This window comes from Oreochromis niloticus, linkage group LG10 (genome assembly GCF_001858045.2).
Source record: "Oreochromis niloticus isolate F11D_XX linkage group LG10, O_niloticus_UMD_NMBU, whole genome shotgun sequence".
Lineage (NCBI taxonomy): Eukaryota > Metazoa > Chordata > Actinopteri > Cichliformes > Cichlidae > Oreochromis > Oreochromis niloticus.
In genome coordinates, this window is record NC_031975.2 from 26,956,395 (window position 1) to 26,971,742 (window position 15,348).

The following is a 15,348-nucleotide window of genomic DNA, read 5'->3' on the forward strand; positions in this document are numbered from 1 at the left end:
TTTCTGTTCTTAGTATCTTCGTGAAAGAAGTAATTCATGTTCATAGTATTGCGGCTGAGTGCCCGCTCACAGTATTTATCCCTTCAAGGAGTTAAGTTGTTTTTGTTTCAGCAAAGCAACGTTAATTCCGCCTCCCGTAACGTATTTAATATTCTGTCTTGCTTTTCTTAGTTCATAGTAGATGTGTTTAGATGTGTTCAGCATCCTTGTGCATTTAGTCTTGCTCTTTGAATTCTGTAATAAAGTTAACTTTGCTCACAGTTCCTGCGTACCTGAGTGGTGTCCGCATCTGAGTCCATTTCCTTGTGTTCGGCCGCTTGGCCGTGACACACGCTTGTTAATCACATATTCAGCTTTATCCTACGTTCTGACTAGAATAAATATTTTCATGTTAAATGGCTCCAAGAGACCTCTCATCTTGTGAAAATCTACAATTCTCCTTCTTAGATTTTCTGAGTTTCTTGGAGTTTCCCATTGTTCCGAGTTAAATCCAATGAGTGCTGTCAAATAAATGCTCTTTATGCTGCAAAGAGAACTTATCAGTTGCAGTCTATCATGAATACTAATGAGATGTTAACAGGCATTGGCCTTGTCAAGTTGAATGGCATTATTAGAACCTTCAGCACCACTCATTAAATAACTGAAGTGAGTACATGTATATATTTGAGCCCATATGTACATTTAGCAGTGGATTAGAGAAACTCCAATGTAATTTTCATGCCCATGTGTGCAAACTTCTTACCACAGCTGTATATAAAGACTCTACATGCAACCACAACACAGGGACACACAGAGGTGTTTACCAGCACAGTATTTGTATATAAGGCGTGCAGATACTGTGCATACCTTACAATGGTAAATTTCAAAACGATTTTCCAGTATAAGAGCAGAAAACGTACAGAAAATATACATAAATATGGGAATGAGTGATAACAGCTCCTCATGCATTATGTGAAGGTCAAGGTGTTGTTGTTTTTGGTGGGGCACCTTGACTTTTCTACAAGCTCCTCATGGGAGTTACTAAGTGGATTGTTGGCAGGATGTGAAGAGCAGAGGAAGTGGTCAGCTGAATTTCAATGCAGTCATATACACTGACTTGTGAGCAGGCATGTTGTTAAATCACAGTGAAGCAGCTAGATCTGAGGGTGTGATTTAATTAAAGGTTGACTGGTTCAGATCCCTGAAATAAAGAAATAAAACCTGGAGTTAGAGTGCTGCTGCTGGCTTTATCCACAGCGATGAAAGAAAGCAGTGAATTAAATAGATAATGAGTCCATTTGCAGAGGAGCTGGAGCTTTCTATTCCACACGTGTGATCAGCGTGCATTAATGGGGAAATAATTCACCGCCACCACCTGCTCACAGATGGAGGGCGGTGCTACAAATCAGCAACTGGTGTCACAAACATTTCCAAAGCAGAGGCTAAAAAGGCTTTGCTCCATAGCCAATTATTCCAGCGTTTTTGCATGGATGTATAGATTGATAAGCTATACTGTAACTAGGTTTTGTTGAAAAAGCCTGCACACCTGAATGAGGCAGAGAAGTAACAAGGCAAACGCAGAGGCCTGTCGAGCTGCAGATGTGCGCTGCAGTTTTATCACAGTTCAGTAATCGGCGCCCAAAAATTGCTCGTTTAAAACTCTGACATCTGTTATTTTTCTATAAAACTATTCAAGCTGAGAAAAATCTCACTGACATCGTCTTATTTATACCGTTTTAAGCCCAGCAGTGAATATGGAAATACTCAGTGGAACCAAACTAAACACAATAATGGCATAATGATGCACATTTTCTACACCATTAAACTTAAAGAGGAATTCCACTTATTTAGAAAAGGATGGTCTAAAATCCAAGATGAAGAGACAGAAGTGGCTTTGCTTCCTTTTGTTTCTTTTTTGGGACAAGGTCTTAAAACATGACGCTGCACTTACCTACAGATCTGATTCTATTGAAAGTAAAATGTAATTGTTAAAGGGGCATAGTTATGCTGGGGGTGTTATGGTGGGAGGGCTGATATTTTTGATTTTATTTTTTCTCGCTGTAAAAATAACTAAAGGACTTTGCAGTCCTGTGAAAAACTAAGAGCATCCTTCCTGCTTCTTTAGGAATGAAGAGGGTAAGTAGCAGCCATGTGCTGCTAGTCAAGTGCACTTGATTGACTGATTGTCAGCACCTCTTTAAATGCTGCAGTTTGGGCAGTTTGCTGATCTGGGGCAATCAGGTATGCGCCAACACAATGCCACAATCTTCCCAGGACTGAACGTCCCAGCACACTTATCCCAATGTCAGACTGTGCAATGCTCGGAGAAGCTGCAAAAAACCCCCAAGAGCTACAGCACATCCCAAACTCTACAGAGCTTAGTTAGCATGATGCTAAACTTTACAACAACTAGAAAAAGACTGAAGAAACACAGTTTGTGTGTTTCTTCAGTGTTATGCTTAAAAGTACATTTCATTATCTAGATGTGTTTGCTCTTTTAGTATTCAGCTTAAATAGAGAAGTTACGCTCTGTTCAACAGGAAGCCTGCATGCAGCACAGTTCTATTTTATCTCTTCCTGTACATGCTACACGAATATGCTTGAAGTATAAATAAAGCCTGACAACTGTTCCAGGGTGTGAGTCTCCGTTGAGTCTCACCCGTGTACACGTTAACCTGTCTGAGTGTCATTTATTCCGACCTGAGTTGCACTGCAGGAAAACTCCTGACAGGTTTCAAGGAGAAAGCTTCTCTCTAAAAAGAACATGGCAGCAAGATTTATTCAATAATGTCCTTTGGACAGATGCGATCAAAGTGGAGATGCTTGGACATAATGCACCATGACAAAGCTCCTTTTTTGGAGAAAACCAAGCACAGCATATATTAACACAGCTAATTTTAATTATCAGCACAGAGATGATGATTTAAGCCTGTTTTGCAGTCACATGACCTGTGCACCTTGCAGTCACTGAGTCGAATGTGAACTCCTTTATATACCAAAGTACTCTAGGGTCAGATGTCAGGCTAGCTATCCTCTAAAAATTACATAAAATCATGCTATGGGGAAATAATCCTAAGCACAGCAGCTGATCTACAAAAACATGGCTGAAAAAGAAGAATCAAGATGCTGCAAAAGCCGAGTCAAAGTAAAAAAGTGACTGACCAGGGACTTTAAGAGAGCTGTGAATAAATGATTGCCCGCAAACGTCACAGAACCGAAGCAATGCCATAAAGACGAGTGGGCACAGTTCCCTCAAAAAGTAATAAAAATGATTACTCCAATTTACTTCTACTGCTACCTAAAGTTAAATTGAATCATGGGATTTAGTTATTTTTCACAGGACTGCATAAAATTCTAGAAACATTTTTCCATGAGTCTAAACCAAAACTATAATCTTTTCTTAACCCTAACTGAGCACCTCCCCTCATCTGAACCTAAGCAGGTTTTAGAGTTGACCATTCACAACAAGTGAATGTAAACCTGTAACGCAAATAAAAATAGAATGAAATGGGTGAAGCAAACATTACAGTTATCTGTTGCTGGCCAATATTGCCATGCCCAGTGCATGTAATGTGACATCCATTATAAGAACACATTGGGTCTTTATACCAAATTTACAAGTATATACTGTAGAGAGCTACAATAAATTTGTGCTAGATAGAAAGCTTATTTTTTCCCCCCTTTCTTCACTTTCTACATAACGAGTGAAGAAAATCCGGGGTAAACGGTGATGGACAGACGGTTCACCTGCCAGATATTTATATTTTTATTTTAAATTTCTGTACAACATTTTAACAGTTTCCAAGGATGGTTTTCTGTAACAAACCATCTGAGACATCAGGTTGGAATCTGTTCCTACGAGGAAATTAAAATGCCAGGGAGGTTATGTTTTTGGTAGCCTTTTGTGCATGTGTGTGTGTGTGTGTGTGTGTGCGTGTGCGTGTGTGTGTGTGTGCGTGTGTGTGTGTGTGTGTGTGTGTGTGTGTGTGTCATTCTGTCTGTAAACACAATACAGTAGCTCAAAAACGCAGACATTCATTCAAAACACGAAATGTTTTCAATAAATTATGATAAAACTTTGCAGGGGTGTGAAATCGGGTCATGTAAACAATCCATTAAAATTTGGCTTATATCCACCAAGGTCTTCAAGGTCAGCAAATAATTATTTGCTGAAATCAACAAAAAGCCTTTGTCATGATACAGAAAGTACTGTATAGAGATTTAAAACCTCTGACCAATTATTGAATAACTTTAAAAAAACAAAATGAATATATATGAAATACAAATCTTTCTCTTTAAAGGTTTGCAGTGTGCTTGTTGTTTTTATTGCTCTAACTCTTCCACATCATCATCATCAGCAGCATAATTAAAATAATCCAATCATCAAATTGGTGAAGCAGTAAATTTTGAATATAATTTCATAATTTTATTATTATTATTATTGTCTTATCAGCCACACTATATGCAACACTACTTAATTTTTTACACTGTGGGCTGTCAAAACGTCACCGACGTCAGTTTACAGTTTCAGTCCGTCTCTGGACTTGACAGTTTAATTTGGAATAATTACGGCATTTTATTGTGTCTGATTACGGTCATAATAATCTCCGTGAGTCTCATCGGAGGTGATCTGGCTTTATAGCAGAGCATGAAACTTCACTTCTGATTAGAGCGCAAGCAGACTTGACCTCTTTGTGTGGGTCCTAATGAGGTTCTTAGAATGAGCCTAATGATTATTTTGAGAACGATTGCAGCGAATCTTTGAGGAGGGAGAAGGTGACGGCATCTTGTTTTACTGGCACAAAAATACAGAGGGATCTGTGAGGCTGCCTGATGCGACAGGAGACAAATCCATGAGGCAGCATGCCCTCATGGAGAGTTTTTGACGTTGCAGTCAAATAATCCATGACATATTTATATAAATGTATGCCACTAACATGAAAGGAGTTGGATAGTTGGCATTAGCGCTGATGCCCTCGGCAGAACATATAAACAATAGAAAACCCCTTACATAAACTCCAAGTGGAAAATGATACAAGACAGTATGACACTATGAGAGCAGAACCTTTGTCAGACCCTAAAGATATTTGCCTAGTCTTCAGAAAGCACATTTAAAAGCTAAAAACTCCATTAATTCACAGAAAATGTAGCACACCGCTTCATCAGCAGGGCCAGAGTTGATAGACAGTAGGAGCAGCAGATGGCATGCAGAGTGATCCAAAGCCAGTGTTTTTAGTGTTTTACATAACAAGAAGTAACCATCTTGACCTCTGTCAGCATCTGAAGAAATAGCCAGTGAGGGGTAGAAACAATTTGGCAGGCGGGGCAAAAAAAAGTCCAGTCTCCCCAGAAATAGCCCTCTGATTGGATGATTCTTACAGTGCCAATATTCAGTACTTGAGCAGGAAGTAGTGAACCCTTAATGTAGCGGGTCTAAAAGTAAAGAAGTGAAGGTTGAAGTGGTGCACAAGTGGGTAGTGTGTTATGAAATAAAATTCCATTTTATTTCAACTCATGTTAACGTTGCACTCTCCAGTTTGAATAAATGTAACAGAGCAGAAACAGCCCGGTTTCACAGAAATACATGAAATAAACATAACCTCCTAACACTGCGATACATGGAGGTGGCATAAATTTGTTCAAAGTATGTGGCGGCAAGGCAAAAGCAATAAAAATTAGATTTGAAGTTATTCAAACCAATTCCCAGTTACAGTTTCTGAATCAGCAGCACAAAGATAGACAAACTCTGCTTTAAAAGGAGGAACAACTCAAGGACATTTGAGTATCTGATTTTTTTAAGTACTTTAAGAAGTTCGATAAGAGTAGCATGCCAGATGTTTACTTTGATTACACAAACTTGTAGGGGTAGGCAATGGATAATCGGTATTATAATTAACTGGGCATGAATAACTTAAGCTTATTATAATAGTCCACAGTTTATTTCTAACTAACTAAGCAGCTCATTATCTTTCTCTTTTATACTTTCTTTAAAGATATGAAGCATTTTGGTGTCAACTTGAAAGGTCAGAGCTTCAATGTTGTGCTGAGGTAGAATATTGGCCAGTAGTTTGACGTCTGGGCCCTTCAGGAGATCCATGGAGTTCAGGACTGTCAGACCTTCCTCTCCATGTAACCCTTTCCACTGGGATCTGTCAGGGCTCTGTGTGCGGGCAGGCAGGGATGAGGACCCAAATGCAGGACTCGTGGAGACATAATGGCAAACTCAAAAACCTCAGCTTTATTGCTGGCATGAAACAGAAACCAAACTGTGAAAGCGCTAACTGGAACACACAGGCAAATCTGAGGGTACGACGCAACACTAACACAGAGAAACACGGGGCTTAAATACACCGAGGCGTAATCAGGGAATGGGGAACGGGAGGGAGACACAGCTGGGAGAGATTAGGGCTAACGAGACAGGGGGAAGCAAAACAGAATACACTCACATGAGACATGGACCTTCACAATAAAACAGGAAACAAGAAACGAAGATGCAGACTTGACACAGGACTAAAGCTATACTAAACATGAGGGTACAAGAACAAAACCCTTACCTGAAACATAGACTAAGAATAATAATAATCAAAGCACAACAAGAGATTAACAATATAACCCATAATACAAAATCAAACCAAAACATAAGAAACTCAAAATGCTGGGTCAAAACGACCCAGAACTGTGACAGGATCACTTGTTTAGTAGCATTCCAACAGCCCTGTATTCTCATCCCTTGTCCACTTATACCTGCTTGTCTCAGTCGCCCACTTCTCATCGGTGTGTTCTGGTTCCTCAACACCTGCTGCTGACATTGTTAATCTAGGCAATGTCTGAGCCGGTCTGGCTTCAGTTTTGTATATCTCGCACATATCTGAGGTAGGCTTGGGCTGCATGGGGGTTCTAACCTGGGGTGCACAGTAGGAAGCAATATTTTTACCCTGTAAAGCCTGAACCATTGCAGAGTTGCCAGAAACTTCAAAGCACTTTTTAAAGTTGAGTGTTTGTTGAATCTTTAAAAATTTTTTTTTGCTGTGAAGCGCTTTGTGATGTTTATTTTGAAAGGTAAAGAAATTCAGTTTTATTTACTTACTTTACCTGCTACATCCACCATTATACTAAGAAATACAGATGTTTTCTCCTGTCAGTGAGAGAGAGTAGATTGGTATTAGCAGCTGGTTTCATCCAAAGTTTAAAAATGTCTCTAGTCAACATTAAATTATATTATTTATTTATTGTTGTACAATACTTTGTATTTTGGCCAGTGGATTATCCTTGAGTATGCAGCAGGTTACCTGATATAATTGGTCATTTGCTTTATCCTTGTACCACTGAGTCAAATTGGCTTATTTTATTATAATTCTAATGATCCAAGACCTCGTTAAGAACGACCTACAATATAAAAATTCAGTATTTTTACATTTCTGGCTGAGACCTTCTACCTGTACTTAACAATGGCAATGCATATATATATTTTTAATGCAGCCACTTGGAATACTGAAAGTGATTACTCATAACTGACGTTAGTATATGTTGTTTTCTTCTGGAGGAGCAATTTTAAACCACAGTTTGTGTACATGATATTTCTAAACAACTTGTTTATCTCTGCAGAAGGAAGAGCACACAAGCGGCTGCTGAGACCAAACAGAAGCATTTCTGTGAAAAACACACTGAATTTGCTTCAAAGCTTCAAATCACTTGAATCGACTCCAGGGTGCGATGAATATACACGGCAATCTGGTCACTAGTTGTTGAGAGATCTTTCTCTGGATGAAATCTGCTGGATGGATATGATCACAGATGACATCCACAGTTGGCACAGTTCTTCTTTAACTCAAACGATTAAAGGGGAGGAACTTTCCAATTCAAACAAGCAGCAGGCAGACTGTTGATTTGTTTTATGCAAGTCTTCCATGTGTTGTGTGACAATTACTACGCTACTGTTTCACTGCAGTCTTCAAACCCTGGGTTCTCTCTCACTTTTCGATTGGCGTATTTGAGATTCTCATCACAAGAGTTAAAGCATTAATTAATTAATTCAGTTCAACACCATCGCCTCGCTATCCTCACACAGGAGCAGTCAGTTATTGATTCGGGTTTGTTATGAAGAGATGGAAAACACGATGTTGGTGCAGACTGCACACTATCTGAGCACACAGTGGACAAAGTGTCGTAGCTGAGATGGCATACACATGCATGGCTGATATGACAGCACACTCATTTTAGTTAGTTTAAATTCAGAATATCCCAACAATATGGCTCTTGGTGTTCAGGCAGTGTGTTAAATCATAGTGTGAAGGCAACAGGGTTGCAGGTACTGGCTCTCCAGACCAGGCCTTAGATCTCGGTTAAATATCTAAATCACAAAATCATATGGTAGCCAACGAATTAATCCTGGTGACAATTTTAAACCTTCAATTTTCTAATATCTGTATGTCTACTACAGATATTCAGCATTAAAATTATTAGATTCATGGGCAAATCATAAGCAATTTAATTCATTAATTTAATTAATCAATTTAGTTTACTCAATTAGTAGCCATTGGGCAGCCCTATGGCAATATTATCAACTAAAATAACAGCCTACTGTACACTTATGGTTACTGTAGGGTGAATATGAATATGAAAAACTGCTATTACCTAATTCTAATGTGCAAGATTGTCATGCTGATGAAGCTTTTCATTGTAAAATGTAATTAGGAAGAGAGACGTGTGATTTTATTTTCTTGCTATTATCTCAGTAAGTAGTTATTATTTTATTACACTCAAATTGTTACAGTCAGATTTGATAACTACCTTTTTCATGTTGAAAAAAAAGGAATTTTTATAATGAAAACGTGACTTTTGTTTTAATATTTTGGGATAACTACTAGAAGAAATTGATACTTGTATTTACATTACAGTATATAATGTCAAAACAAAATTATTTTTGTATTTATTTATTTTTATTTACATTGTGTCAGATCTCTGAACGGTAATAGCCCATTTTACAAGTCACTTAGTCTTATCACTTAAGCAGGCTTATACATGCTTGTATAATATGCATATTTTGTAATCCTCACTGAACAATTTAAAAGGTATTCATTTTTTATTCAAAGTGCATAATATAGTTAGCATTATTTTAAAATGTGTCTGTATCAAAAAAGTAGTAAAAAGTAGTTACAGCTCTGCCCTTATCTAGTTACTGAAGAAGTCTCTGATCTGTTGGGCCAGTCTTTGCTTTAAACGACTTGGACCAATCTGAATGCAGTGACAATGGAATTTGTTAGATCATGATTGAACTACATTCTCAGGTGTTTATCAGTAATGGCTACTCCTTGATGTGACACTTTCAACTTAAATCAGTTGATCTGTGCATGTTTGCATGGGGTATACAAAATATCGCATAGCTTTCATGATCCTCACCATTTTACCCTTTTTTGTAGCCAGAAAAAACAGACACAGTCTTTTTAGTGTGCTAGATTTAGCGCTGTATTATTGCAATCCCTATTAATGTGAATACAAATAATAACAATAAGAAACACAAAGTAGCTGCTGTTGCTTCTGTGAAGCGTGAGGAGAGAAAGGCTAATTACTTCTGAAATAATAGTACTACCATTATTGCTCCTATAGAGAGAGCAGTTCACTAATGCACCCTCCTGTGTGAAATGCAGCACACCTTTGTTTTGAACGTTGTGGTTCATACATTAATTAACTATTTTATTTTCGGTTTCACAAAAGGTTGAGAAGGAAAACCAAGCTTGGCAAAAACAGAATTAGTAAATTAGTGATGAATCACCCTCATGCATGAATCATACACTGATAACAACCTAATTGTATTCATTATCAATACAAAAGGAAGATGCAGAAAAGTAGTGCATGGAAAAAAGACAGCGCATCGTCAGTAATTTAGAGACTCCTCCAAAATTTCACAAATCCAGTTTCAGTGGCGCTGACACCCCTGTAGGCATGACTCTCCTGAGCTCTGACAAACAAGACAAAATAGCCCTTTACTCTTTCATAATGAGAACATTTCATAAGCAAATGGAAAAGCAGAGCTGTTCTCTCCTCTGTGTACAGTAGCCTTCAGTGTAAATTCAGACATGTTTAGCATACATGTTACATTAAGCTAACAGCAGACATTCACATTTTAGGATGCTGAAAGCATTTCGTGTTACTCCACTATTGCTATGATGTGCTGAAACAATCCTGTGCTGATGGAGATGACTAATGACAACAGTGTAGCTCACTGATTATATCATTTATTGTTCATTTACTCACGTAAAAGATATATTTATTATTTATGAGCAAACATAAGTGCAATCTTTTCGTTTTCAGTGATGCAAGTCAGGAATTCTGACTCATGTCTAATAATAGAAAATAACATAAGCTGAGTTAAATAATGTCAAATCTGACAATGCATGCATCATGTACAGTATAAAACAGGGGTGGGTAATTAATTTTCCCTAAGAGGCTGCATGGAAAACTGGGACTGTTGTGGAGGACCCTGTGGATGGGCGTGGCCTTCCACAATAGTCCCTGTTATAAAACACAGACTTAGTTATTATGATCTCACCCATTGGTTAGTGAAGTACCGTAATGAAGCTTCATTGAGGCAGTTGTCATCTTTGTGTTTTGAAACAGGAGATATTGAGTAAAAGGTGTATCTGGAACACTGCACGCTAATTGGCTAAGAACTTGTCAATCATAAGTCATTAGCCAATGAGCACACCCTCCTTTCTGACACTAAATGACCAAAGCTTTATTCAAAATGACTGGAAAAAAGTCACTGAACTGGCAACCAGTAAAGAGAATAACTAGTAACTGCTGCTTTGGCTTTAGTTCTCAGAGCTCCAATTGTTTGTATCACTGACCTATACAGTGATTATCCCAGATAGTTTGTAAGATGTAGGCTAATATAAAAGTTGATGCAGCATTTAGGTGAGTTGTTGCTATAAGTAATCTTTTCATTGTAACATTGAAGTATGAATCAACATTTGGAAACAAAAAGTTCTTTCTTATCTTCTGGTAAAATGCCTACAACATGTCTGTAAAAGAATTTAAATTATCTGTCAGTGTGGTCCTTTCCAAAGAAAACCTCTGAACAGGAGCCAATTTCAGTGACTGTAATTAACTCTCATTAGGGTACAAATTTCTCCAACAGTCTGCAAACTGCAGGAGGCCATATGATGTGACACTAAAGTAGCTCCTGCACACTTCAATAAATCGTGCTGTGTAACACAAAGTGGAAAGCACAAAGTTTGAACTATAAATCAACTTTAGAAATCAACTCAAAGCGCAGCAGAGCTCAACTAATGCTGAAGCTGACAAAACAAATCTTACACTGATGAAAACTGAGCCCGATAAGCTCCCAAGACAAGTTCAAAAAGTAACTTGTCACACATGTCCACCAACAGCCGGATATAGTAGTTCACAAGGTGCCCTTACCCTGGTGCCACTGAATCTTATGAGTTAAGCCCTAAGATGCTTTTTCATGTGTTTACGTTTTGATTATTTTTTTGACCGCTATAGGAGGAAGATGAGAAGTTGGTTCATCGTTTACAGTTTCTTATTGTTGCTGGAGCAAACTCAATACAGTTAGTTGTGTGTCAGCTCTGTGTTTTCGTCTTTCATGGTACTTTAAATATCAGAAAGTACTGAATTTTCCCAGGATATCAACACCTGATGGAAACAATAGTTAAGTACTGTTCCTGTAACTATTGGTGGTACAATAGCTACATAACTATTTATGACTTTTTTCGTATAACTCCATCCATAAACCATCCATCTATTCATCCATCCCTGCTTGTTTAAAGTATGATCATGTTGGCAGCATGCTAAACAGATATTTTATGTTGTCCAGTTCTTCCTGGACAACACTTTGGGGTCTCCCCCCAGTGGGGCCGACCCAGAAAACCTCCAAGAGGAAGTGCCCATGAGGCATCCAGATCAAAAGCACAAACCTCCTCAGCTGACTCCTTTTGACTGTGAGCACCTCACTATATGTCCAAAGTGGTGCTTATACTTGCAGATACAGACAGCTGCACACAGCATGGATGTATGTATTACTGTAGGGTCTACTTTACAATATAAAGCACCTTGAGGCGACTGATGTTGTGATTTGGCGCTGTATAAATAAATTGAATTGAATTGAATGAGTATTTATAGTATTTACAGCTCTTTGAAATCTGCTTGAACTCCACCTAAAGGGTGCATGCGTTATTGGCGAAGTGTAAGCTAATATCTCATTGTCACGTCCACATGGTCACAAAAACTTGGGATGTATCTATGGGCATTATCTGCCTCACGGTGATACTAAAACTTATGTCATTTGCACCCAAGTGGACCTTGAGATGCCTCAAAGGCTGACACCAGCAGCTCTACAAAGGAAACTCATTTCAGCTTCTACATCCATCATCCAGAAACCTCCCACCCAACACAGAGCAAGCATCCACTGCTCTCCTGCAGTGGACCATAGCCCCAGAGTTGGAGGTGCTGACTCTCACCCCAAAGTGGAAACTAACTGGAGTTCCTGTATATCACAAACAGGATTGGGGACAAGCGGCAACAGTGACAAATTCCAGTACCCACAAAATGGACTGCACCTTTATTTTCTACTCTACTGGAGCCCTCACAGTTCTTTTTTACAACTTCCCCATTCCTAAGCACTTTTCTATTTAACATTCCTACTGTTCACCTATCACATATCCAAGGATACTTTGGCATGCAGACTGGAGCAGCCAGAGATCAAACCACCAACCTTATGATTAGTAGATGACCTGCTCTACCTCCTGAGCAGAAGCCAGAACCAAAATAGTTTTTGACTTTGCAGAGGTTTGGAGCCATCAGATCTGTCTCAGTCCTTGACACAGAGTCCCCCAAAGGACCAGGTCATGAGCCTCATCCAAGTTCACATTGTTCCTTCTTTCACACAGACATAACTACAAACGTAACAGCAGAGTGAAATCAAAGCTGAAGTTACGCAGCAAGAGCAGAGCCAATTACAAAGGTCATTTCAACAGAGATGAGTTTGAAAAGGTATTGTAAGAAAGGAAGATGTGAGTCAGATAGCTGGATAATCACAGCTTTGGCTTTCATTAAGCTGCTTTTGTAGAATGTACGTATTCACAGGATCTATATTAGATTTGATGGTTTTAATGAAAGGATTACGTCACCCTCAAGGACGACCGTGAGGGGCAAGAGTTAAAGAAGTCACCGGCTCTCACAAACAACCGGTGAGTCATTTTATATGTTGAAACATTTCAGTCTTTAATTTATATGTATGGGTTTGAGATCATTTTGTCTGCAAACTGTGAGAGCGCCAACAGCTTTTCTGCAACAGTTTAAAACTTAAATCTTACGCCTGTACGAGTGCACCCGCGACTCTGAGCAGATCAGCAAGAGCTTTAAAAGCAGAGCACATCACTGGTAAGCGGGTACATTAGGTCAGTCAGTTAGTGTTTACACCGATGAAGCCTTGCGCTGACATATCCACACTGCGGTGCTCCGTGAATCATGAAATAGATTATTAGACCTCGTTTCCTTTTCTTGTGGGTCTGAGAAAACCACGAGAATGCCTCAGGACAGACTGTATGTGCAGTAGGGAACACTGCTGACCCATCAAAGCTCATGTAAAAGCGTGATCGGCTTAGAGTGTGAAAAAAAATCTGTTTCTGTAACTCTTGAAATGCAGAGAGTGGTCATTGTTAATCTCTTTTTATTCTCTCTCATCATAACTTCCTCTGCTTGCTCGTGTTATCTCTTCCTTTGTGTGTTTGCAAATGTTAAATTGTGACCTAAAGGGATTTGCATTTTGAGAAGTATTCATATATAGTATTGCAGTGCGACTATGTTATAGAGGGAACATTTTACATCCCTTTGTGGATTACTTGTGACTTTTTTATAGGGAGTATATTTTTGTTCCTTTATGTGTTATTAAGTTTTATGCTCTAATACAACTTTATCCTGAATGTTTGAATGAAGAGTTTCATAAAAACAAAGATCTCTCGATAAACGTCTGTATAACAAACGTCTTACTTTACTCACATTCCCTTTCAAAGATTTAGAGCAATCCTGTTCTATACCAACTTTATTTACACAGCGCTTTAAAAGCAAAGCGCTGTAAATAAAAATGAATAAATCCATTTAAACGATGGAGAATAAAAACAACAATAATAAAATAAAAGCAGAAACAAACCATTATAAAACAATAGAAACAAGTAAGATCATTGTCTCATGCTGGGTCAAAAGTCAGAGAGTGTAAGTGTGTTTTAAGACTAGTTTTTAAAAAGGAGAATGTAGGTGACTGTCTAATGTGCAAAGACAATTTATTCCATAACCTAGGCGCACAAATAAAGAATGCTCAGTCCCACCTGAGCTTCACCTTAGATTGCTGTATATGTAGTAGCAACTGGTCACATGACCTGAGAGTGCAGGGGGAAGGCGGCTGCAAGCTCCGAAAACGAAAGGCCCAAAGCTAACGGGTGATGTCAGGGTACTGTATACTTGTGACGAATGTTTTTTTCTTTTCGTTGTGTACAGATTTAACAAATGAGATATTATGAGTACAGATACAGTATGTGTAGGTAAGCTAGTGTTTGCATGCAAACCTGAAAAAGGAAGTCCAGTGAAGAACAAGCAAACTCAATACTGACCAGGCTGTGTGGTGACAAATGTGCAAGCCTGTTATTTTAAAGGAAACAGACAAAAACAAAAAAACACACCTTGCTGGCGCCGGGCAGTAGGTGCAACTTGACGTAGGGATCTGACAGCCCATTGTGGTCCATTGGCTTGAGCCCCTGTGAAAGAAAAAAAGAATCATGGTAATAAAAATGTCATTTAGCACTTCCTTTTTTTGACACTACTCCTGTTTTTGACAGTCAAATTTCCACCGGTGAAGATTTCCCAAAAATTAGGGATCTTTAAAGGAACTCAGGGCATTGCAGGATTAAATTATATTAAACTGGAATGATTCTACACCTCTTTTTGGAGAGGATACTTTTTGAAAATTCTGAAATTTTTGGGATGTTGTCTGCAGTAACATTAAACATTTGAATTATCAGAACACTGCAGCATTTTGACTATATCACAGTCAATACCAGATTAAATCCATTTGTTTACTTTATGTCTAGTGATTCAGGTGATTGAGTGAAAGCAGGAACAGAGCTGAGATCACTTTTACCAAGCAGTAAATCAGCAACAGAATGACTCGAATCTTATTCAAACTATACTGTTTTTGCAGTCTTACCGTCCCCTGATTCATATGGTGTCATTTTGCCCATTCTTCTGCATTACCGCCACATACTGGGCCAGAGTAGATCAATGTGTCAAAAAGAGCAATGAAGTGTAAATAGACTGCGCTAAAATTCATACAACCATTTGTCTGAAGGAACATTT

General features: G+C 38.6%; 1 protein-coding gene across 2 annotated transcripts in view; it reads right to left on the minus strand.

Moving 5' to 3' along the window:
• The window catches only part of doc2b (double C2-like domains, beta), a 178,465-nt gene that overhangs the window by 47,757 nt on the left and 115,360 nt on the right, over window positions 1–15,348 (minus strand). For both annotated transcript variants that reach the window (XM_025910917.1, XM_025910918.1), the window contains one exon: window positions 14,676–14,750. In XM_025910917.1, the coding sequence (XP_025766702.1) occupies window positions 14,676–14,750 (75 nt within the window). The remainder of the gene's footprint in view (window positions 1–14,675; window positions 14,751–15,348) is intronic.